The following is a 24,739-nucleotide window of genomic DNA, read 5'->3' as shown; positions in this document are numbered from 1 at the left end:
TGCGTCTGAGTCTGTTTTGCAACTCTTCACATGTTGCCGTCATTTCTGCATCTCTTCTTACAAGGTATTTGAGCGCCCTCTGGTGTCTCATTCCTCTATCATCCAGTTTAGTGATTTCTGTTTCAATGTTCGCAATTCTACCTTCTGTTTTGTCAATCCATTCAGTTACTTGCGACATAGATGTTTCAAGTTTGCTCACTGAAGACTGAGTGGCATTGTGTGCTTCTTTATTCTCTCTCCTTAGATCTTTTAATTCTTTTAGAATCGCGGATTCCTCTCTCTCTGTTTCCTCGTCGGTGTCGGAAGAGTTGGTTTGACAAGCCTGTTCATCTGTGACATCTTTCTCATTTCCAGAGTCGGTTTTGGTCTTTCTTTTAGCATTTCGTTTCTTCTGGCTCATCTTTAGACTTCTTACCGTCTCACTCGTTAAATGTTGCTGACAATAATATCTGTTTGTTGGGTCGTTTATCTCGGGGGTTCTGAGGAGCAAGAGACTCAAGCTGCTACCCGGACATCACACAACCGGAAGTCCTCAAACATTATGTTTTCATTGTCAAGTATTTACAGAAACTTGTTTTGCGATGTAAAACATTGTCAATTATGAATAAAACAAAGTTTCTGGGCACGATTTCCATTTTTTATTAATACTTAAAGGGGACATGTCTTGCTATTCCTTTCACTATTTGGGCAACTTTACACAATTCCTGTGAGTCTATGGAACACATATGTAAAGTATTTTTTTCAAAAAAATGCATTGTTTTGTATTTCTAATCAAGTACTCTAAAGCAGCATTTTTCCACTTCAAGATTTCAAGCTGTTTTGGGCTGGGCTCCGCCCATGAGCGCTTTGAGTGACAGTCACCCACAGTCTGCACTGGCATACAGAGAGATATAGAGAGATTAAGGGGGATACTAATTAATTTCGCCGCAGGGGGCATAATCCCACGGGACAATGCATTGGTAACTTGTTTCAAATGACAATATATACCCCTGTGAATATTATTGCACGGATCGTAATACAGGCGAGCGTGTGGGAGCATGCGCAATGATATTTTGACAATGATATGCGAGTGCTCTCGAGAGAAGCTCCTGCCCGCGCGCGGTCGGAAGGTTGTGTGTAAATGCTCCTGTCCCTCTGTATCTCTATCTCTATCTCTATCCCTCTCCCTCTCTATCTCTCCCTCTCTATCTCTCTCTCCCTCTCTCTCGCTCGCTCGTTCTCTGCTGTCTCTGTCGGCACCTGCGCACGTCAACTCGTTTGAGGAAGTGTCAGTAATTTCACTCGCTCTGTTGTTGAGCGAATTGTTGATTGTGGGCGGTGACTACAACCAGTGCCTTATTCACGTCAGCAAAACAGTAAAATCAGAATGGCTTAGTTGAGTGAGTGAGGATCTCATGAACTCGAAACTAGACTGATGAGCCAAAATGAGAATTAGAGACACAGACCCCATTGATAGAAAACAATGATAAACACTGGAAAAGGCAATTTATAAGACAGGGGACCTTTAAATAATTTAATGCAATTATTATCAGCTTATATAAGCACACATTATATAATGTATTTTTTTTATAAAATTGACAAACTATCTAGGAATGTACGTAGGTTTTAGCTAAATTATTACCTGAAGCTCCTTGGTGGCTGATGTCAACATCATAATTGCACAACATACAAAATGCATGGTGAGGCATCTTTGAGAGGTGGAGACACGGCCATTGCTCCAGATACTTCTGTGGCGCATGCACTTGCTTCTTTTTAGTAACGTTAACGCTGCTCTCTCTCTCCCTGTCAGTATCCTCGTCGTCATCATGATGACTATCTACCTGCTCGGGTGACTGGCTGCAGAAATAGGAATGATTTGCTACGTTAGCATCAGTTTATCATACTGTAGCTTTAAGTCTCGTGCCGAGGCTAATCACGTTGTATGCGAGCTACGACTAACTTGCAAACAACAAAGTTAGCGAACATATTAAGCAATGTTTCATATTATGTTAACATTACGGTGACATTTTAAATATCACAAAATATTAGTAAATATTATCTCTAACCACACCTGTATCTCCTTCTGTATTATTATTGAATGATCTCTCTAAATTACCGACCTCTATACAGGTGAAAAAACTCATTTTGGCCGGCCTCACAGCCGCAAAAAAATTGATTGCCTCACGTTGGTTTCACCCAGACAGACTCTGTCCAAAGGTATGGTTTCTCACCTACCTTAACGTGATCTATTTGGAGATATCCACGGCACGTGTTATAGGGGTTAGGGAATCTGATATCGCAATTTGGTTGGCTACAGTGGCAAAGTTGAGGGAACGCATATAAGTTTGGAAATAATTTTTTTGATTCTTGTTTTTTGCTGAGTGATGTATTGTGAGTGTGACTCATGTTCAGGTAGGGCTGGGCGATATGGAAAAAAATCATATCGCGATAACGATATGATAATGTTATCATATTTCTCGATATCGATAATTATCGAAATCGTTATAAGTAAAACATTTTTTTTTTTAAACAACAGATGTACATTTATTTCGCAGCAATTCTTTGTCATTGCCGCCATCTTTAGTGTTACATCCCCTCACACTCCAGTTCTCAGGCTGCAGCTGGTTTAAAAGCTAAAGTAAACCGGCTTCTCTGCTGGCTGTGGCTCCAGGGGAGTTGAACAGTTCTGGCTCTGCTAGTTTATTTTCGATCTTTTGGCGCTTTTTTGGTGGACAAACCACCGCACATGTGCACCGTGACTCGTGACTGGAGTCTAGTTCTGCTAGCACACATAGCCTACTGTGTACAGACGGTTTCAAACTGTATTTTAAATTAGAAAGCAAACAAAATGAATGGACAAGAGAAAAATAAATCTCAATTTGGTCAGTATTGTCATTTGGACAAGCAAAGCCATTACTTTAAGTTGCAGGCAAGAAAGACAAGTCTGTCCACTGTCTCTGGGTTTAAAACTGCCCTGTTGCAGGTCACAAAAAAAATAAAATAAAAAAACGATTTTTCGATTTTATTTATTTATTTCGATATTCGATATCGATTATTAAAATATATCGTGATATTTATCGTTATCGTTATATCGCCCAGCCCTATGTTGAGGTCCTGGGGTGAGCGGGGGGAGGGGGAGAACGAGCGAGTGTCCATGTAGTGGCGCGGCATAGCTAACCTATCGTTCAATTTGTGATAAAAGCACCAAATTTGGTACACATTTAGCTTAACACTTTGGGTGCCGGGAGCCGTCTTTAGACGTCTTTGCTGGCCATGCTAAAGTTGCCGGGGGACGCTGTACGTCGTCTTTATATCAATATTTCAAAAATCTGCGATCGGATTCATAATGTCCCTCCGCTGGCCTGAGATCCACCAGCAGGACCCACTGAGCTCTCTGGCGGTTCAGGAGCGCCATCTGGTGGCCGATCGGCGCAAGCGCTTAACAGGAAGCGCACTAGAGGTTTTGCTAGACGTCCGTATTGCTTCCGGCCACTCGGTACATGTCCCGTGACTCTAGCTCGTCACTCTACATAGCGATCGATTGCCAATAACTCGATAAACAACATGATTTGGACGTATATACCATTATACAAGCTGGAGATGGACCGGGTAATAATATATCCCATAATGATAAAATTTCTACTCGACGATGATCGCCCAACGGCGCGCGGAGACTGGGGTGAGTTTCAGCGTGTAACGTTACCGTCTTCGATAATAACTGATATTATCAACATTTGACTCACATTAGATGATTGGTATAACGCTGCCCACGGAATTATAAACGCCCCCTCGCCCATCCGGTCAACATCAGATGACGTGTAGTAACTTCTAGAAGTACGTCTAGTTGGAATTTTTTATATCGCGCTGATTGCCATCAAACTGTATTTCATCATCAATATAATGCATTTGGGGCTATATATCACGTTCTGGAGAAAGCTGCAGAAAGAGATGAAAACATACTTATACATTAGACCATACTTTACTATGAATATGTGAATGAAAAAGTTTAACGTTGCTACACAATGAACAATACATATAGGACTTTGAATGGGCCCTAATAATGGCAATGTAGCAATAGAATTTAAAAAGTTATAGCCCTGCAAAGAAGGGGACTTTCTCCATAGACAAATAGCGCTGGCAATCTATGGTATATCATTAATTTAACCTTAGGCAACCAAAGTGTTAATATATTTAGAAAAGATATGGATATTGGGGCATTGCAGATTGGCATTCTGGTGACCATGGTAACCATTTCCAAAATGGCTGCCAGAGATTACTGGCATAGAACACTTTGGTCACCAAAGCTATTGTTTCCACATTTTTAACACCACAAATAGTATTTACATACAACTTAAAGTGAAGAACATGTTTTATTAATTTTGTTTTTATAACCGTTATATGTATATATATTAAAAAAAAAGATTTCCAACAATTATACAACTATTTACATTAGAAAAATTACAAAAACAGTATCAACCATTTTCCTTTTTAACCCCCCCCCCACAAATATATATATATATATATATATATATATATATATATATATATATATATATATATATATATATATATATATATAAAAAAAATATTTCCAACAAATATACAACTATTTACAAAACAGTATCAAACATTTTCCTTTTTAACCCCCCCCCCCCCCCCCCCCCCCCCCCCACAAAATGGTGATGGGCCTATTGCCTGATTAAACTGTAGCGAAGAATGGTTCCACAGGGTTCAACTGGCACATTCTCCATCACAGAAGCAGAGGCCTGTGCACTGAAGTGCAGCCTTCTTGCACCTATAGAATAGAATAGAAATACTTGTATTATCCTGAGGGAAATTTGACACTGCAAATCGCTCAACATTAAACATTTAGACAGAACAGGTCACGAATAAGAATAACAAAACAAATCAAATTGCCTAAGATAAGAGTAGAATAAAATAGAATAAAAATGGAATAAAATATACAGTAAATAAATACAGTAAAAATATACTGAGGTCTACAGTAGGTGTAGTATTGCACAGTGCTGTTTCAAAAGTACCTGCAGCACTTTTTGCAACCACTCTTGCAGCCACAAGAGATCAGCTCATGGCAGGATTGTGATGCTTGTGGCAATGTCGTCCAGTGGGGCTCATACATTCCTTCTGTCTTCACCCACCCCCAGTCAATTGGTGATGGCAGCACAGGGTCTGGAAGCAGTGTCTTCCCCCAGATGTAACCACCCTGGTAGACTGCTCTCTCCACGTGCTCCACCAGAGCAGCTCGGGTAGGCAGAATTTTCTGTGCCAAGCTTTTACGTGGAAAGAGTTTCCTTCTTGCCTGGTCCACCTTGGTGCAGGTGCAGGTTCTGTCAAATAGAAGTATGACAAACCTCTCAATAATGTTCATTGCATAATCTGGGATGTCCTTTGGTCCATTTGCCAGCATCAGTAGTGCATCTGTCAGGTCCGGCAGTGACTTCCATGTTGACCATGCTGCCTTCTTTCCGTGTCCAGCAAAACTGGATACAGTGTCACAGCCTGTCAAAGCATGGAACATTGGAAGGGCACATGACATCTCTGGTCCGAGGCACGCAGCTATTTGGTGGGCTGCCAAGTAGCGAAAGCTCTTGCCAGTTCCGAATGCTAGCCACAGTTCACATCCAGCTGGTAGTTGTGTTATGGCAAACACAGCCAAGACCACAACATCAGTGTCAACAGTGCAAATAAGCAATTGGTGGTGGCCATGCAGTGCAGCGTGTGATACATGCAGTAGCATTCGACTATCTGCTTCTTCATGGCTGCATGGGGCCAGGGTGTGGAGATCCTGCAGTGGCTGTGTGCTGAGCACCCCCACCCCATCAGTGAGGACAACCTCCTTGTCTTCCTCACTGAATACCTGAAGGAGGACCTTGGATAGGAAGCTGAATAGTTCTGTCTTGTTACTCTCAACCCGCAGAAAGTTCTGCCAGTTTCCTGGTATGACAGCCTTCCCAACCACACGTCTCCTTACACCCTTTCCACGCTTGGCTCTTGCTGTGCCTTTCAGGGAGTCATCCTTGTAACTATCCCAGACAAGGTCCACACGTGACACACTGCGCAGCTGAGAATAGATATATGGAATGAAAACCTGCTGGGCATATTCATCAAATGTCTTGGCACCTGCTGGCTTCATCATCTGAATGATGGCAGCTCCATCAAGAACTACACAGGTAGCATCATGGGCTTTAGTCTGAGCTGGAGATAGGTCCTCCAGGCATTTCAGAAGGTCACTCTTGGTCCCAAGTCGTAATCTTCCTCCATCAGAGAGTGCTGGTGGCCATGCTTGGTTCTCATGCTGGAAGAAGTCTTCCAGGTTTCCATCTCTTGTTTGACAGCTAATGTAGAGTCGTGAAAACAACTCAACATCACTTTTCATTGATGTCAGCTGCTGCTTCTCCTTACTTGTTGTCTTTGGCGTTGAGCCAACAAACGGTTTCAACCGGTTGCGGTGGATTGTGTCATCAATGGGTTTTGTTCTCTCCACAAGACATTCCTTTGTGAATGCTTGGAACTGGTGTTGGCCAATCTTCTGTGCGTTCTTAACAGTCTCCACTGCAGATGGATCTGCAATCTCTTTGCTGTAAAGGACAAGCAGGTCTTCACTCTCCTCTTCGAATGGGTTGCCCAGTTCTTCCATTACATTGACGAGTGAGCAGACATCTTTTCGAAATGCTTTCTGCACACTTGCTGTCTGATCATGGTGGAGCACCCCATCTTGTCTTCCCATGAGCTGGTGAGCATCTTCAAAGTCCTCAATCAGCGCTGTAACCTCAGGACCAGCTACCATCCACCGTCGGAGGGCACTAGGGTTGTCTGTAAGACCTACCGCCCCTCCATCACTCTTGATGCAAGCATTATTTTGCTCATGTGCTTGATCAATGGGGATTGCCGAGAAGACCCGATTGGTCTTCTGAATGGTGAAATTGCCAACATTAAATTCTCTGGCAACATCTGGATGTCTTATTGGTAGTTCAGTCATGTCACGAAGATGAACTGGGATCCAGCGGGCATAGTTTGTATGGTCCAGAGCGAGGAAACCAGGGGACGAGTTCTGTCAGAGCATCGAGGTACATGCTGAAGGAGGACTGCCGCAGGGATCTCACATAGACCAATACACACAGCTCCAATGCCATGACTGTTGCCCAGTACTGGAATTGAGGGCAGCTCTCCTCCCTCCTTGAGCACCATTCATCAAACCCCAAAAGTGCATCTTCTGTATCTGTATTACGGTTATTGTAGGCCCGATACTGCAGGACATATAGTGCAGCCACTGTGACTTGGTGGGCACGTCTGGTGCGAGCAACATGTGCTGCACGCAAGAAGGAGTCAGCAGTGCCTGCTGTTGTGATCTCTGCTTGTACCAGTGCCTCAACCCAGCCACTGCCTTTCAACCAATCACCCAGGGTCTTCAGAGCTGCTATCTTTTTATGCAGGCCGCCAAACATCACAACAAATTTGTCTTCCCCATACATCTCTGGCCACTTCCACTGAATCTGCTTGGCAATAGCATAGAGGGGTTGATCAAATGTTACTACTGGTGTCTGCCCAGAATTCAGATGTTGAACTGCATTTCTGACTACATCCATGGAGTGTTTGATCATTGCCACTGTGTGGGCACTCTCGTGGAACAGGGGTAGTAGGGCACTTGGGCAGATTACTTTTCTTCCAGCAAGCTGTTGACTTGCATGGTATGCAGCCCAGGACATGTTGTCCACAATCTGATTCACAGAGTTCTGTTCATCACTTGCAAGACTCTTCCGCACATTTTCTAGCCAGCAGTACTCTTCCTTGATGTTATGGTCAGAGTTTCCCCTGATCAGATATGCCACAGTGCTAGGTAGTACAGGTGCCTTTGTGGTGCTACGGACAACTGGTGGGACTTCTGTGTAGTAGCTTGGCAAATGGCCTACTGTCTTTTGGCTTCCACACCCTCCAACAATCACAATGCTGCGGTCAACTCCTTGACCTGCAAATGTAGGGTGTTGAAGGAGTGAAATACCTGTGCCATGAAAGGACTCCTTTGAGGTAGTTGAGCTAGGGTTATGGTCAATAGTATCAACTGCAGCAGTTGTGAAGACGTCACCACACATCTTAGCAGGGCAGACTACATGTTCCTTATGGAACTGCTGGATGGCAGTTTCTCCTAGCTGGGCTGACAGACGAAGCACACGGTCATACGTGATACTGACCCCCACATGTGAAAGCCGGTCTACAAGTTCCCTTTTCCTGGTTTGGGCATGGACCATCAGGCCTATATACATCGGTAAAGGTGTTTCCTGAGCAATGCTGTGTCTGACGCTGGCAAATGTTGTGGGTACTTCAAGCCGTCTGTGCTTGACGCTGTTAAACTTTAGCAGCTGTGCGAGGGTTAGGGCTGCTGAAGTAGCTGGATACTCACTCTGGTCTCTGATGCTTGGACCTTCAAGGACCATGTTTACCAGAGCCAGCAGTAGGTTTGGCACAGAGTTTCTTTGGCAGCCTTCTTGGAAACCTGTGAAGGGTTTCTGCTCATCAAACATGTGTCTACGGACAATTCTTGCAGCCTGAGTCAGGTGCACAGCATCACTGTAACTGTCCCATTCACATGCCTTTGTCAGGGCTGCACCAATGTTATCAGAGAATGTGAGAAGGACATCCCGCCCCTGGGTCTGAGCTTGCAGATCTGGGATCTGAGCCAAGAGTCTTTCCTTCAATCTTGTAGTGTTCACTCTAGCATCAAGCTTAATGCCAAGCTGCTCCATTCTCAATTTGTATAGGTGAGCCAGATCAGCCAGCTTGAAGACTGGTGCAGTGCTGTCATCAAGGCATGCTTCCTCGATGTACATGACGACTTCAGCAAAAGCGATTCCTGATAGCACTTTTTCATTGTTGGCTCCCTGCATTTCTTGAGTTTTGTGTTTTCTGGCACGGTTGTAGAGGCCCACTAAGCATTTGCGGTGATATTTTGAATCAAGTGCAACCATATCTCCTGGACTAAGTCGAGCCAGCAGTTCTGTGTCCTGTAAGAGCTCTGCACATGTCCGAACTCGGTTGTCTATCTGAAATGTTGCTGCCTCATGTAAACCCTCAGTGCCAGCTGGCTTGCAACAGAAAAAACAGTGTGCTTCCTGTGCTGGTTTCTCAGTGATAGAAGTACTACTCCTGGTGCGTTTGGTTTTGCCTGCAATGGTTTCATCGTTGTCTGTACTGGTAGACTTATTCAGAGCTCTCTTCTCGGCCCGTTGAATCATTGTCTTGTTGAAGCCCAGCCTGCACGATTGATGCCACCGAGCATTGTTGACAACCAGAGCAGCTTCAAGCCCCTCACCTTCATCTAGTTTCTCTATCTGTATATTTCTATGTAGTTCATTCAGTTCACTCATTTTCAGGAGACTGTCAGCTAACAACGCGTATGCGCTCCCAGCATCCTTCCTCTTCGTAAGCATTGGGTTGGTCAGTGTCTCATTATGGTCTTGTTGGCAGAGGACACACAGTGACCAGTTGATCTTGTTTGCAGGCTGTGAATTATAAGATGTTGAGGGTGTTGGACACCCTGTGTCTTTTAGCAGAATTTTTTTTGACATGGTCAATTAGTCACCACCATCACCACTATCTTGATTATTATGTGACCTGCAATAATACAAACATCACAGATTCAGTACAACATTAGTCAAAAAGAACATCTTATATTTTAGAACTAATAAATTGTAGAACTAGTACTATAGTACTAATACTCTATTACTATTAACCTCTTAAACCCTTAAGCCCGATGGGGCCATGTACCGGGCCAAGAAATCAATGATTTTACAGTAGATTTCATTCACAGTATTTGCTGCCCTCAGATTTAACTCCATTTGAAAGAGGAGATTTGGCCCGATACATACAGTAGATGTATGACTTGGCCATAATAAGGTAATTTATAGGCCTAATATTCTATATTCATATTTAAAATGTGTCCGGATGGCAAAATTCAGTACTGTATGTACAGAAACCCTGTAAATCATCTGCCCTTTATTAATTAGCTTGGATCTTTTGTACACTTGATCTCAAAAAGGTGCTGAATGAGTTCAGTGGCAATTATTCACATCTGGTCAATGTTAGCATGGTGTTATTCACCGTCAAAGATTTAAAAAAAAATGAAATATAAAAAAATGTATATTCTCCTTTGATTCATTACAATTTACTCAAGCATAGTAACAGACACAATATTTCTGCCACTGGGAATACATTCCCTGAGATCCATAGATGTCCCTAGATACCAAGAACATGTAAATGGGCCTTGTAGAAGTGGAGCAATCTTCCATTTACTTGGGTATGTACTTTTAGGTGAATTTTCTGAAAATATGGCTAGCCTAAAACACCTATTCAGTGTGTTCCTTCATCCTATATGTGTGTGTTGAGTGTGCTGCATGACAAAATTAAGACTTCTTTCTACAGTATAGTAAGTTAATACTTCTAATAGTATTAATACTCTACTTCTACAACTACTTAATTTCAATAGGAACAAAGTGTAAACGTTGATAGCTAGCTACAGTAGCTAGCTGAGCTAATAAAATAAGCATAGCATCTGTAAAAATGTAGATGAATAAACTCACAAAATACAGCGCTACTCACAATAATCTGCAATACAGTGAAGAAACACGAAAATCTATCTTATCTTGTATTCATTCACAACTTGTCAGAAACAAAAGAATGTAACCTACCTGTATCTCCTCCGTAAACAGACTGGGAAAAAGGTGGGCGACATATCATGTGTCCAGCTGGAAATAGCAGCAATAAGGAAAGGGTGACCCTAAACAATGGTATAGGGGCACAGCGCCACAGTGATAATGCGCCAGCGCCACCATGTGGTAAAAAAAAAAAAAAAAAAAAGGTATATATAAAAATATTGTAATATTTCTTTTTTTGTACTTTTTTTTTTATATTTCCTTAGAATGGTGAGTATTTTATTTGGTTCTCAGGGTTAGTGGGATCTAGATTATATCCATTATTGCATGCAAATCCAATGGGATAAGAAAGTTTGACTAAGCACTGGTGGCCATTTTGAAAAATGCCTGCCATTTTGTAATGCCCCAATATCCAGTTTTGTTTCCAATATATCTATCAACACATCTGCCAAATTTGGTGCTTTTATCACAAAATGAACAATTGGTTTGATATGTTGAGCTATGCCGCACCACTAATGTAGGATGATCACTGTACAGTTGTATCAGTTGTTGTCTTGTCATGTGGTGTTGAGTTATTGTCTTGGGAAGTCTTTTTATGTATTGTTGTTGTTGTAGTGTGATATGTTTTGTTTCATGTTGGAAAAAATTAAATAAAATAAAAATATTTGATAAAAAAAAAAGTTTATATTATTACTCTCATCCCCAGCCTGTATGGGGGAGGGGCTACTCTCATCCCCAGCCTGTATGGAGGAGGGGCTACTCTCATGTATGGGGTTGGGGCTACTCTCATCCCCAGCCTGTATGGAGGAGGGGCTACTCTCATCCCCAGCCTGTATACGAGAACTCAGCCCAACTAGCTCGAGTCGAGTTTCCGAAACTTTACAGAAGCACAAGAGGGATGTAATTTAAATACAGAATACATGTATGATATTGTTTTGTATTGATTGTTTTCCGTACAACTTTTATTTATTTATTAATTAATTAATCAAATTAATTAGTAGTTAATTCATTACTTCTGTTGGTATTCACTCTCGTTTTGAGTTGCTTGGTGGATTGGATCAGCTTGGGAATGCTGTACGTGCCAGAGTGACCAACGCAACCATGTTGGCTGACTTGCGGCAAATCCTGGTTGAGGAATGGGATGCCATCCCACAGCAGTGTGTGACCAGGCTGGTGACCAGCATGAGGAGGAGGTGCCAAGCTGTGTATAGATCTTCACCACGCTACTGAGGTCCCTGACAGTGTAAAATGAATAAAGTGTAAAAGTGGCCAATATGTGTTGTTTCTTCCCTATTACTGTGTGAGAGTGCAATCATCCAATCCACCAAGCAACGCAAAACAAGAGTGAATACCAACAGAAGAATATTGCAGGGGATTTTGGCAAATTATTTTGGGCTGCTACCCACACGGTTAGCTGTGTTGCTCATTCCACGAATGCATGCTCCTTACAAGTTGTACCTCGTTATAAAGTTGACTAATCAGGCTTTCCAACGATATAAAATACAATACCAATTGGTATTATTAACACATTGGTTGCCAGTCGGATATCACGATTTATCGCTTGGATGCCACCACGTTAATCAATGGGAGGACGAGCACATTTTGCGAACGCATAAACTATATCTTAAATTATGGCTATGTGTCTAATACACCCGTCGCTTATCAATGACTTGCTTGCAGTCAACATGTACGAAACGGATAGTTTTCTCATCAGTACATTTCCGTTTTATACCGTTTTGAATATGAGTATAGTTTCGGAGAGTTCGAGTAATTTCAGAGAAATTCCGCGAAAATAGCCATTTACTGGAATACACAAAACACGTTGTCATTTTCCGGCTGATTCATGAATCGTTTTCAAATAAATGCTAGATTATCGAGAGTATTTGTGTTCTTATGCACGATACAAAAGCGGGCTGAAAAATAATTTATTCGTGCCGCGCTCAGCGCCTAACGCCACACACACACACGTTGTGAAATCTGTGAACAACAACTCTGATTAACCCAAAACTGGTAACATAGATTCCTTACCTCAGATCAGATGTTCTGAAAAAAGATGAGACTAATTCCTGATCGTCATTCCAAATATTGATCGCGTTTATTGATCCAACTTTATAGTCCGAAACGCATAATCCAAGCTGCTTCCAGCCTCGCCCGTGAATCTGGTAACACAACACTGCTTGCCAGAGATAGGAAAACCCTGGTCCGGAGTTTTTCTCAGATGCACTTTTTCACTCAATCCAATCCAATGATGTGCATTACCATCCGGGAGACGATAGGGGGCGGTATTTGCCCTTTTCGAGCTCAGAGCCATTCCCAATGATAACGTCAGGCTGGACGGATGACAAATTAATGGATATCGCTAAGAAATAACGATTAAATAACGAGAAATCTCATTATTGGCAACCAACGCATGGCGGCCAATAACGAGATCTCTCGTTGTTGGCACCCAATGTGTTAAAGGGGAGGAATAATCGACAGAAAAATAACGTTTCCAAATTTTATTTGAGGAGTTTATGTCCACACTTTTGTTCATACACGCCTAATTTAACATCTAACTAAATTGATGTTGATACATAATTATGTTATTGCAATGCATAGTCCCAATATTTAACTTTGTTGATATTATCCCTTGTCAAAAGATGCTGTTTTAATACAATTTTAAATCGTATTTTACTGTTTTCTTGGGTGATGTGTGTATGTGTATGTGTGTGTGTGTGTGTGTGTGTGTGTGGGTGATGTGTGTATGTGTGTGTGTGTGTGTGTGTGTGTGTGTGTGTGTGTGTGTGTGTGTGTGTGTGTGTGTGTGTGTGTGTGTGTGTGTGTGTGTGTGTGTGTGTGTGTGTGTGTGTGTGTGTGCGTGCGCGCCAAGGCAATAGATTTGGTTGGCTGGGTGTATGCGTATATGTGCATGTTTTAATGACCATTTCGATTATGTTCAGAGATCGATTGAAAGGATCCAATTAAGAACTCCAACTGAGAGATCTATTTTGAGGACATCTATTTCACACCATATATGTACTGATTAATAGGCTGGTAAAACATGTAAAACTAATTATAAATAAATAAATAATTGGGGGCAAGAGTGTCTAAGTCTTCTATCTGGGTTACATTAATGTAAATGAAGGGCCGATGCAGCCCATAATAACCTCCTGTCTTCAGATGTGGGTCAATTCTAGAACGTCAAGGTTATGCAGCGGGGAGTGAAGCAAGCAAATATTACAATACTACACTGTTACACTGGCTCCCCATCGCTGCACGAATCCACTTCAAGGCCCTCGACCTGGCATATCGCGCGGCAGAGGGAGCGGCTCCCGCCTACCTCCGGTCAATGGTCTCTAACTTCACACCCTCAAGACCCCTCCGCTCTACATCCTCCGGCCGCCTCAGACCCACTCCTATCCGAACTCCGGGAGGGTCATCAAGGAGAAGCCGCCTATTCTCGTTCCTCGCTCCACAATGGTGGAACGAACTTCCCACTACCCAATCTAGCCGTCGACTAAAAACACAAATAATCAATATCTGAAAAAAAACTAACAAAATAAAGCCGCTAACCTTCTTACTGTCTTATACTATCATGCACTCTTCCTACTATAGTAATATGTCTCTTTACTACTATGCACTCAACACTGCAATACCCAAGTTTCAGCACTGTTTGATGATCATTGTTACTCAGCTGAAAGAGTTGTACCCTTCCTGCTGACCGTCGTACAGAACTTGTAAGTCGCTTTGGATAAAAAGTGTTCAGCTAAATGACTAAATGTAAATGTAAATGTGTTAAAAAATTTATTTTGACTGCTCACCGTCACCAGAGATCGTCTTCAACTGATTTCCTGTGCATAGGTGTTTAAAGTGTATTTTGGAACGGCTGGGACACAACCCAAACGGAACGGGACTAATTCATGTTATCAATTACACCTGTGTTTACCCTGCGATGACATGTCAAAATGGCCACCGGCGAAGCGGGCCTGCAGACCTCCCTGTGTTGAGCAGTCCAGCTGTACCCCTGTATTGAAGCGGGCCTGCAGACCTCCCTGTGGAGAGCAGCTGTACCTCTGTATTGAAACTGGCATGTTCTCCACAGCCTCCGCCCAGTTCAACGCATCGCCTCCAATCGATTACTCAACGTTTTAATTGCTTTTCCACCCATTTCACATCTAAGAATTACACCTAGTTTTTTTCTCTCCTGCAAGACAAATCCATTATGCCGCCATTAATCACCCCGGCGCGCTCATCCGAAGCTAAAAAGCGAGGGGAAGCCTGAGTGAACTGAGTCGGGACCGGTCTGAAATACAGAGGAATTAATTAGCCTTGTGGCGAGCAGCCGCAGGATGAGACACAGGGGTAGAATTAGGGATGGAATGGGACAAGAAAGCGATTGTGAGAAGTTAAATAATACATACAATTATTATAAAAGAACCCACACCATTAACCTCTTACCACACAGCGGCCCGAATTCGGACGCACGCACGTCGTGGCACTTTGCGAGCGTCTACCGGCTCAGGGCTGCATTTCGCGGTGATCATGTAATATACCGTTGATGTAATTTGCCGCCTTTTGAGCGCCACCTCACTCGACAAACAAAAATGTCAGGCGAGCGTCTTTTTACAGGCTGTATACGCTCAAGGACTAACCAATCACCGCTAATGGCGAAAATTATTGGTCAGCGTTGTAGCCAACGAGTGTCCGCTTCCAACGATACACCGGGGGGGGGTGGGGGGGATTTTAATGTTTTCTTTCTGTACTACATACGACTTCCTGGCTATGGAACCGCAGTGTTTCCCAGCCCATACCTCTATGCTGGAATAATGGAATTTGGCAACCACTAAAGAGAAATGTGAGTACACAAGTTCAAATTCAACTCAAGTTCAAAGCCATGCCAATAGCAGATAATACAGAGTTCCGTCCAGCTATGGGCGATGGGGGTTTTAAAAAGTGGGCGGACTTGGGCCTGGTTACTATCAATCAATTAATGGAAGGAGACTGTTTGAAATCGTTTGCACAGCTACAGCAATGTTTTGATTTGCCTTCGAAAGACATGTTTAGATACTTTCAAATAAGGCATTATGTAATGACTCACAGTGAGTGGAAGCAATTAAGAGACCGCCAACAAACGTGGAGCGGTACTTTATTAACACAATGGGAAAAAAACTTGATGGAAAGAAAGCAGATATAGAATATATAGAACTAGATGATCCAGGAGATACCGCCTATATTAAAGAAAAATGGGAGTTGGAAGCTAATGTGATCATAGAAAATGAAGAATGGGAGGACAGTCATTCAAGCAATCATAAGATCACAAATAGCCCTATGTGGAAGGAGTTTGACTGGAAAGTCAAGGTCAGGTACTTTAGGACTCAAGTTCTCTCCGGATTTGCTGGTGGGTCCTCACCACTATGTTGGAGAGGATATGGAATGATTGGAGATCATACACATATTTTCTGGGACTGTCCAAAATTGCAGACATTTTGGGTGAATATCAAAAATGAGATTAAAATCATTCTAGATCTTGACTTACCTCTGAATCCATCGTACTATATCTTGGGATGTATACTGAAAGGCACATACTATGGGGATACGTTGTACATCTTGAGAGTGTTACTGTTAACACATTCGGGGCCATTGGAATGTGGCTGGACTGTGGCTGGAACGGCAGCTTTCCATTACAAACTTTCACTGTGCATTTTTTGTGAACAACAAAAGAGAGAGCTAAATCTATATTTTATATTATAGCTAGGGATACAATATCATGGTCATTTGACAGTATTAACCTTCCGTTCAAGATGCAAAAAAGACATCATTTTTCCATCAATACGTTCCCGTTTTATACCGTGGTGAATATGAGTGTTATTTCGGAATGATCAGGGCTAATTCCTGTGAGGCTATTTATAAGGCATGACGTTAAACGTTAAATCCATTGGCGTTTCGGCCATACATAAGCTATAGTTGAAAATCCAAATGCATATGATCGGTATTATGTTCCATCATGAATGCATGCAGGGGGGGGGTTCTGATTAATTGATTGCCAATAACGGCATTTGTTATTACCACAACATACGCTGATCAGGGGGATGGCTATGAAATCCTTGCACGATCAAGCTGAAATTGACGTTAAATTGTCCTTACCTGTGGCCGGTCGGATTCCAAAAAGAATATTCCAATTATTTGATTGCCATCTGGTAGATCATATGTCCATTTGGCCCATGATATAACCCAACACAACGTGGTGAGTCAGGGGTCCCGAGGGCTATTCAATGCGATCCGGTGAAGCCATAGGTTCATGTTAGTAGAAAAGTCCGCCCGGGGCGGTTTCAGTGTGGCACCCGGTCTGCAACAGGGGTTACTGCATTCTCAAGACAGCGCCACTACCAGGTTCTGGCCAGTACTGCACCTTCGGAGTCCCAATATGCCTTTTCCAGGCTAAATACAGCTCTGTGACATTGAATAGGATATTAAAAGCGAATAAAAGAAAAAACGTGTTAAAATATACGTTTTTGGCCGTTAACCGCTGGCTCCCAATAACGTATATATATGTGATTGGCCGGGAATGTGTTAACAGCAAGGAAAATGATAACTATGGCATGTTTTTTTTTTGTATCCCCTTTTTCTCCGCCACACCACTGCCACACCACGTCACTCCCAAATAAGAAAAACAGCTCAAAATGTATTTTTGACTGTCGAAAACGAAATAAAATACTGCATTCCGCCTGCATTATGAATTTATGATGAGATAGTAACGAAATAGTAACGCACAGCCACTTGGACAAGTAACTGCAATCAGATTACTGGTTTTTAAAGATTAACGCGTTAGATTACTATTTTCGGGGAAAAGTAATCAGATTACAATAACGCGTTACTTAGTAACGCGTTACTGGCATCACTGATTACCACCCACGACTTCCCTCCCCCTAACTCAGCCAAACAAGTTAGTATGACGACCGGCCCAAGCCGCAGGGCAATGCCGACTCCAGGAGTCGAGACCGCAGCCTCTTGCATTGGTGACAAGCGTAATCTCCGCTACGCCACCCGACCGCCTATAACTATGGCATGGTTACAAAATCAACCACCTACAGTCAAACAATGGACCAAGAGATTGAGACAGATATATACAATGGAAGAAATGACTGCACAATTGCAACTGAAAAAAGATGTGTTCATGCAGAGATGGTCACTGGTAACTTTGTACCGGGATACACACTAACTAACGAGTCTGACCTACCACCCTCCCTCTTTTACGTTTATTTTCCTATGTCCTTTTAAAAAAAACGAGTGTTGATAGTCACAGCCAGCGTGACCCAGCATTTGCCATCCCGTTCCCCCTCACAGACGTTATTAGGACAGTGACCTCTGTGCCTACTATCTTTCACCGTTGATGATATGATTAAAGAATGTGTATATATCTTGTATATTGTTTGTCATGGCCTTCCCATCACAGCAGTACAAGTTGTCTGCTCCTTGTGCCTCTCTCCCCCGGACAGGTCCCATCTACTGCAGGGCACATTCCAAAGGGCAGAATGAGGAGCTCTTACAAGGACAGTTAAGCTTTGTGCCTACACTACGTTATTTCACTGTGTGTATAAACGTATAACTAAAATTATCAGTATATGTTGAGTGCACATGTTAAATAAACTAGAAAGTATAATCAATACTTAGTATACTTACATACCAGGGTTAGAAAATTAAAAAAAAATTCAAGGGCTTTTTTTGCCCCCCTTAATTGATTTTCGGGGGCTTTTTTTTGTATTTCGTGGGCACTGAATTTTTATGATAAACGGTTATTAAACATCCTTACATCCACATTTGTCCCGCGGACAAAAAGATCCACACAAGCTCCTCGAACACTAGCCGTGTTTGCAGCCGGAGTCTCACAACAAGCTTTGCAATAAATGATATGTTGACCGGTAGCATCCTCCTCAACCCCTACCCAGTCTAATCCCCACGACTCCATCATACTCCGTAGGGATGCACCGAAATTTCGGCCACCGAAAAAATTGCCTTTCGGCTTTCGGCCGAAAGAGTTTTTTCACCGAAAATATATCACCGAAACAGAAACCACCAGCTGTAACCTAACGCGTGTTGTTGTGATGATGTCATCAAAACGCGGATTCAGTCATTACATGCGCAAACGTGAGCTCTTCAGTCCTGCATTCTGCAGCCTGTGTGATAACTCCTCTTGGGACTCGGGAGGCGCGCTGTAAACTCTGCGTGCAACGAGTCCAATAAATGCGTCTTTAACATGCTTTATAGTTTATATCCTTATTTACTATGCCCGTCGCGGTTAATCACGAGTGATCTAATATGCATATTATTCAGAGCGAGAGGGATTGTGTTTCTCACATTGACGCTGTCGGGCGTCTACTGTGCCAAAGTCAAGAGAGCGCATTCATCTGGTGACTAGAAAGGTGCGCTCAGTAGAGCACAGATCTCTCTCTCTCTCTCTCTCTCTGATTGATTGATTGAAAACTTTATTAACAGATTGCAGAATGGGTACAATACAGTACAGCTCAATACACACAATTGTTAAGGGAATGCAGACCAGAGAAATACTTTTTACATCAGGGTCCCCCATTTTCAATTCATCAGGACATATATGACATACAGATAGACAGTACTGCTACATCTATACATTTATGACATACCAGATTTGCAAATACGGTACCGTTTGTGATACAAAAAGACCCATAATAGTGATTATTTAAGTAAAGTTTTGCCATAATCATATATTTTTTCATAATCAGGTAGCTGAACAACATTGGTAAAAAAAAATTCTATTCTATGAATCATTTTCGGCCTTTCGGCATTCGGTTTTCGGCCAACTGTTTCCTATTTTCGGTATCGGTTTCGGCCAAGAATTTCCCATTCGGTGCATCCCTAGTACTCCGCTTTACATTTTTTTATTTGAGGACCTGGGGAATCTGCTTCTCAGACTCTTTTACTTCGTGTTTTTATAGTTTGATAAAAAAACGCTCCATCTTGTCTGTCTTCAAAATGCCATCAAATGCTGGTGAGCTGCTCACCTGCTAATGTGAGAGGGTGGGGAGAGTGACGTTGACATCGGCGTCTGATCAAAACAGATTTAATAAATCACGTCTTTCACTCGTCGTCAGTTAAATAAATAGTAATATTAATTTGTATACTATGTTTGATAACGTAATGTTAATGACATTAATAATGTCTCCATATATATATATATATCATTAGTAAACTGTCTGGGGCTTTTTGTCCCCCCCGGCCCCCCTTAACATGAGGGAAGCCGAGGGGGTCAATGTCAGACCTTGCAATCAAAAGTTAGGGGGCGCACTGAAATTATGGCAAGGGTTATTAGCCCCCTAACTTTTGATTGCAAAGTCTGACATTGACCCCCTTTTCAGGAGTTGACCTAGAGCCCACCAAGGTCATGCATATCAAGTTTGGTCAATGTCAGACCTTGCAATACACTGTAAGGCACTGTAAGGCTACGGATCTGCCTCACTTCCAGTGATGAAGCTAAGCTATGCTAACAGAGCGTCTATTCCCAAAGCTAAATGCACGCACAGAGACAAAAAAGGTATGTATCTTCTTGTCTAACTCCAGGGAAGATGTTAAATAAGCTAATTTCCCAAAATGTTGGAGTTCCCCTTTAACCCTTTACTATCACACTACCGAGGGTCGCTGTACGATGCCATACGTGTGTTTAAAACACAAGGGGAGATGATTAAGCTTAAACATGATTAAGTATGTTTATTGTATGTGCCTGTATTGTACCTGTATATATATATATATATCTGTATATATCTGTGTATATCTATAGCTTGCGGGCTGTCCCTCCTAAGACCAGTCTCCCTCACTAGCATGCTGATGAGACATTGATGAGAGGGATCCTAGGGGAATTCCGAAGTACAGTACCGTACTTTTCGGACTATAAGCCGCGGCTTTTTCCCCCATTTTTCGACCCTGCAGCTTATATAACGGTGCGGCTTATATGTGACTCGACGTGACCAAACCCGAAAATGTTAAAATCAAAATATTGCTTTTTTGACTGCATTGAAATGTTATTTATCTGTTCCCTTATTTGCTAAACTTAATACAACTTGTAAATGAGTTAATTCTTGTTATTTGTCCGACAGTATTGTGTCCCAATGGTAATTACATATGGTAATTAAACATTAAAACACCTGCGGCTTATAGTCCAGTGCGGCTTATATATGTACTGTAACTGAGGGGTACAATTCCCTGACTGTATTACTAGATATGATACTTACTACCACTACCTTTGTACTTAATATTCGGCCACCCAGTACTCGGCATAAATATATTATGATGAACACTGTCACGTAGATGAAACGGATCCAACACAAATGTACGAAGTCGAAGTATGTATTTATTACTACACAGCAATGGTGTGTAGAGCAAGCACTTAATCACTTAATTACATTTATGAATTGAAATAGTATGCACTTTTATGGCAAAGAGTATTCGTCGGTATATCAATAGAGAATGTCCAATCTCTGATGGCGCAGGTGGTAAATATACGACCTGGAATAGTTAAGGAATAACAGCAATGATACTTTAATGATTATGAGACTGGATACACTAGGGGGGTTAATCCGGTCGCTTGTAAGACAACAGGAGTAGGAGGGGGGGGGGGGGGGGGGTAGAGTCTGGCTGCCTCGTCCGGCCAAGGGTATCCTGGGTGAACCCACAGTTGTGCAGCTCGGTGCGCCAGCGATCCTTGGACCACAGATGAAAGCAGGTGGACTCTCTGTGAGCCGGCTCTCTCCGGTCCACGGGGGAGAGACGTGAAGCGACCTCGTCTTGCAGAGCGTCTCCTCACCTTGCGTCCTCTCCAGGGGGGGGGGTTCCAACACACGGCAGTGTCGGGGGTCTTTATCCATGGAATAATCACTGTACACAAAGCATAATCCGTGCCTGGGAAGGCGGGCTGTCGTCGGTAGAATAATCCGGTATACAGGTCCACTCGCTCGTCGGCTCTGGGGCTCCTCGGGTGCAGCCTCACATGGGGTCGACCATCCTGGATAAGCAGCCAGTTCTCTGCCCGAAACGATGGGGTACTGACTACGGTAGTATTCTCACCGTACGAAGCACTATATATTAACAGACTATTATTAGCTTAATAGACTACGTCCAACTCGACGATATAGTGCCAAATATGACTATTCAAATATTAATATACACGATGTCTCAATACCGATGGTAGGCCGAACTTGGCCTTACTCCCACACGTGGCGTCGCGGGGAGGCTTTACGTCTGTGACTCTATTGGAGGGTAAGAAACTGGACTGAAAAGGAAGTCCTACTTTAGTAGCGCAGTATATATACGCACTATGAACAAATAGTACCGTTAGTGGTGCGGTAGCCAGATTCCTACGCGGAACTAGGACTTGTTCGTACATGTTGAGCGGTACGTTTGAACTGGGTCTGGGGGGTATGGCAGCCTGGCACCAAGGTCTCGACCAATAGTAGAATGGAGACTATTATGGGATGTTCAGTAGGCTAGAATGGATATTCAATGCATATTGTACAAGGAATATACAAGGGATATCAGGGAATATTAGAGAATATACAAATACAATTAAATATATATATATAATAAATATATATATTCGGTTTAATCTGGCCCTTCACAACAGCCACCCCCTGATTGGTCCCAGACCTAATCAGTTAAGCAGAGACAGATTAATCGCGTTGTCTATTTACACATAAGGGTTTGCTGTAGGGGTCAGTCAACTTCACAAAGTCATAGGGTTATAGGGTCATGGTCATCATCGATTGTGTCTGGGAGTCGGGGCAGTTCTATGAGCCTCGCCACAGGACGGGTGTAAGTGCGACCCTGGACAAGCACTTCAGCTGCTCGGACCTTGCCGTCGGCACCGGTGATCACTTTGCTTACGCGGCCGGCCGGCCACATAGCTCTGGGCAGTGATTGATCAATAATCATGACGACTGTTCCTTCTGTCAAATTGTCTCTCTCCTTTACCCACTTCTGGCGGGTCTGTAGAGACGGTAGGTAGTGCAGTAGGAAACTGCTCCAAAACTTGTCGGCTAATACTTGGCTGTACCTCCACATTCGTCGGCCGTTCGCTTCTTCAGGCCGGTACATTGTCTGGGGTAACGCGGGATCTAGCCGCTCCATCAGGAGTGTGTTGGGGGTAACTGGGTCGATATCCGCCACATCGCTGGAGACGTAGCCGAGGGGCTTAGAGTTCAATACTCCCTCAATCTCCGTGAGGACTGTCATTAGGACTTCTTCCGCCACAGTCTGGGCCCCAAGTACTGCGTACAGGGCTGTCTTTATGGAACGCACTTCCCGTTCCCAAGTACCACCGAAGTGGGGTGCGTTTGGGGGGTTGAATTGGAAGTCAATCTGTGCTGGAGCGAGGTGGGTCTTAAGTTCTGGGCCCATAGCTTGGAAGCTCTCTCTCAGCTCTCTTTCGCCGCCTTTGAAGTTTGTCCCATGATCGGACAATAGTGTAGACGGTCTTCCTTTCCGTGATGTGAATCGCTTCTCGGTTCTTCTTCCTTTCTTTATGTGCAGCGGGCCAAAGCAGTCCATACCCGTTGAGTGGAATGGCTTGTCACCGATTCGGAGGCGACATGGAGGAAGGTCAGCCATCCTTGGTATGCTGGGCTGCGCGCGCCACTTGCGGCAGTCTAGACATGTTCGCTGGAAGCGTCGTACCGCCTCTCTTCCTTGTAGGATCCAGTAACGACGTCTGATTTCCGCGAAGACTCTTTCTGCTCCTGCGTGATGTACATCCTCATCGTATTTCTTTATAATCAGCTCTGTGACCTTGTGTCGGCTGTCCAATACGATCGGGTATTTAATGTCATCCGGTAGATTGGGGGCTCTGCGTAGGCGACCACCCACTCTGACGAGGGTATGAGCGTCGCTCTCGGGGGCCAGATGAATTAATCTGCTGTCGGATGGGACGGGCTTTCCTCCCTGTAGACAGGCCAATTCATCGGGGAACGAGTCTCTCTGGGCTCGCTGCAGTAGAAGCAATTCTGCTTCCTCGTAGTTAGCTGCTGACATTTCAGCGGGGGACTTACACTCCGGGTGGTGCCGCAGGAATGTCCTTTGTTGTGCACTCTCTATGGTAGTGCAATCATCTATGTTGGGGTCTGCGGAGATAACAGTGCTCAATCCACAGAACACAGGCTTCTTGTTCTCAGCCTCCTCCTGACTGGCTTCCCTCGGGATAGGCGTGGGCCACTCTCCTTCCGGGAGCTTTAGGAATGCTGGGCCGTCACTGTAGACATTGCGACGGGTGAGGTCATCTAGGGGCATTCCCCGGGTGATGACGTCAGCTGGGTTCTGTTTTGTATCAACGTAGCGCCACTCTGTTTCTCCGGTTAACTCTTCGGTTAAGTCTTGAATCTCGGTGACTCTGACTCCCACGAAGACTTTGTACTTGCATGAGTCCGATTTGATCCAGGCGAGTACTGTCGTGGAATCTGACCACAGGATTGTTCTAGACACCGGTATGGTGAGCTCACGTTGGATGAGCGTGGCTAGGTGCGCTCCGGCTAGGGCTGCGCAGAGCTCTAGGCGTGGGATAGATTGTTGCTTGCGTGGGGCTATTCTCGAGCGGGCGAGGACAAATGCTGTGTAGATCTCTCCCCCCTCTTCTTGGGCCCGCAAGTAGGCTACTGATCCGTATGCGACCTCTGAGGCGTCACTGAAGACGTGTAAGTCCATTTTACAGGTCTCTGGCCTCACCGTGGGTGGGAAGTAGCTTCGGCGCATATTAACGCCTGGGAGTGAGTGGAGCTCCATCTCCCACTCTCTCCAGGTGGATGCAAGGTGTGCGGGAATGGGGTCGTCCCAGCCCTGGTCCTTGTCCCACAATGCTCGTACAATCATTTTTGCCCTGGTGGTGTACGGTAGAATACATCCTAGTGGGTCATATTGTCGGGCGAGTGTTGTGTACACACTCCGTCTGGTGGTCGGCGCCGCCGCCGGCCTTCCCTGCTCCGTAGTCAGGGGCTTGTGTCTGTAGTGAAGCGAATTTGTTTTGAATCGCCACACCAATCCCAGGGTCATCTCCTGGGCTTCTCCCGGGATTGTAGCCATCCAGGTCTCGCTGCTGGCTGCCTTGT

The 24,739-nt window shown here is 43.8% G+C and overlaps 1 protein-coding gene across 1 annotated transcript in view; it reads left to right on the top strand.

The window, feature by feature from the left end:
• Positions 1-5,875, top strand: part of b3gat2 (beta-1,3-glucuronyltransferase 2 (glucuronosyltransferase S)) — a gene marked incomplete at both ends in the record, with an annotated part of 133,420 nt that extends 127,545 nt beyond the window's left edge. Inside the window, 1 exon segment of the mRNA XM_084321906.1 lies at positions 5,771-5,875. Coding sequence (XP_084178032.1) covers positions 5,771-5,875 — 105 coding nt within the window.
• Between the last annotated feature and the right edge of the window lie 18,864 nt (positions 5,876-24,739).

Source organism: Notolepis coatsorum (genome assembly GCF_963971535.1).
Source record: "Notolepis coatsorum genome assembly, chromosome: 9".
Taxonomy (NCBI): Eukaryota; Metazoa; Chordata; class Actinopteri; order Aulopiformes; family Paralepididae; genus Notolepis; species Notolepis coatsorum.
The sequence above is the reverse complement of the archived record's forward strand: the minus strand, read 5'-3'. Positions and strand labels throughout refer to the sequence as shown.